The sequence below is a fragment of the Caenorhabditis briggsae genome, assembly GCF_000004555.2.
Source record: "Caenorhabditis briggsae complete genome, chrV, whole genome shotgun sequence".
Lineage (NCBI taxonomy): Eukaryota > Metazoa > Nematoda > Chromadorea > Rhabditida > Rhabditidae > Caenorhabditis > Caenorhabditis briggsae.
The window spans coordinates 17,808,821-17,810,470 of NC_013488.2; the positions used below are offsets into that span (position 1 = coordinate 17,808,821).

The window sequence follows — 1,650 nt, forward strand, 5'->3', positions numbered from 1 at the left end:
ACCTAAGCTCTCTGGGTCTATGGACTAGCAGGCCCTTCTAGTAGGCCCGTTGGGAAGACTCCGCCCACCCACCGGACCCTCTCTATATAAGAAATCTGGATTTTGGCTAGAGACATGACTACATGACCGGCCGATTGCTGGTCTCTTTTTTATTGATTTTTCTGAATATCTCGATGGACCCAATGGACTCGAAGGACTGCTAGGACCTTCATATTTCTAGATATTCTGAGATTGAGTGTGTATCGATCCAGAATTTCGAAAATTTTGATTTTTCTGAAAATGTAAGTTTTTGGTCTTTTCGTTTGTGAAAATTTCATTTAAAATTCCCCATTTTATAGGAAAAATTGGATATTTTGAAAATTCTGAAAAAAAATCTTTTTGAAAAAAGGAAAAAACAAAAATTTCGATTCCAAAAATTTCTACAGTACCGGACAAAAAGAAATCAACTTTTAGTTTTTCGAGAGTATCTCAAAAACTATGAGAGCTAGGACTCTGAAATTTTGTATGTATGTTTTTGAGGGGCCGTCGTTTCAATTTGTCTTTGGATGGAATTGCAATCAGCAACGATCTACAGTCAATTTTGCGTGCCACAGAATTCAAGAGAAATGCCGCAATGTACCAAACGGAGCTCACCGAAATCACTCGTGCATTGGACGCTGCCCGGCAAAGACTGATGGTCGCAGAGCAAAGGACGAATCAACTGTCTGCTGAGAACAGGGAATTGAAAGCTGAAAGAGATCACTTGGTGAATCAGATCGAGAGACGAATACGAATTCGACCAATCCATCGGACGGCCAGAACATTAATTATAATTCCATAATATTTCTTTCTTTTCTTTTAATTCTTCTAAATAAATTTATTAATATTTAAATTTTCTCTTTTTACCACCTGCCGATTTTTTCTGTCTGTCTCAATTTGGTTTGATGGCAGGAAAGGAACTGTCCCTTGTTTTATTTGTGAATAATACAAAAACAGGATTAATCCAAGTTTAGCAGTATGCACCGTCGTGGTCCACGACATGTTGGCAATGTTCAGATAACTTGTGGATACAATACCTCCAAAAGCCAGCTAGCCGCGAATCAAAGTATTCATTTTTTTTCCTGTTTTTCACATAAATGGTGCAAATTTTCGTATTCTCTAGATGAGGTTGTATCTCTCCGAATATCCAATAATCTGATAGAGATCAGTCGGGACTATAAGTAGGTGAGGGAGAACGGTATTGCTGAAGCTGCTCAGGTCTGACTTGACTGCAGGTAAAAAAGGAAAAAACCTCATGTTCACGGAAAGTCACGCCGTACCTGAGCCGCTTTGGCTGGACGATTCTCCTTTACCCCCCGTTAAAGACCTGATTCGGCTCTATCAGATCATTGGTTATTCAAAAGTATACGACGTCATCTGGAGCTTAAGGACTTTAATACAATTGATGCCTGAAAAAATGGACTGGAGGGATACTTTGACTTGCCACTAGCTGGCTTTTGGAGGGATGGTACCCACGAGTTACCTGTACATTGCCAACATGTTGTGGATCACGACGGTGTATATTGCTAATTCTGGGTTATTCTTGTGTTTGTTTTATTTACTAATAAACAAATGGACAGTTACTTTCCTGCCAACCTAATAGAGAGGGGTCCGGTGGGTGGGCGGAGTCTT

At 39.8% G+C, this 1,650-nt stretch overlaps 1 protein-coding gene across 1 annotated transcript; it reads left to right on the forward strand.

The window, feature by feature from the left end:
* Positions 1-535: 535 nt before the first annotated feature.
* Positions 536-820, forward strand: CBG17844 (the record flags this gene model as incomplete). Its single annotated transcript, XM_002648881.1, has 1 exon — positions 536-820. A coding segment is annotated over one exon (285 nt), but the record flags the coding sequence as incomplete, so codon positions are not given.
* Positions 821-1,650: the final 830 nt, after the last annotated feature.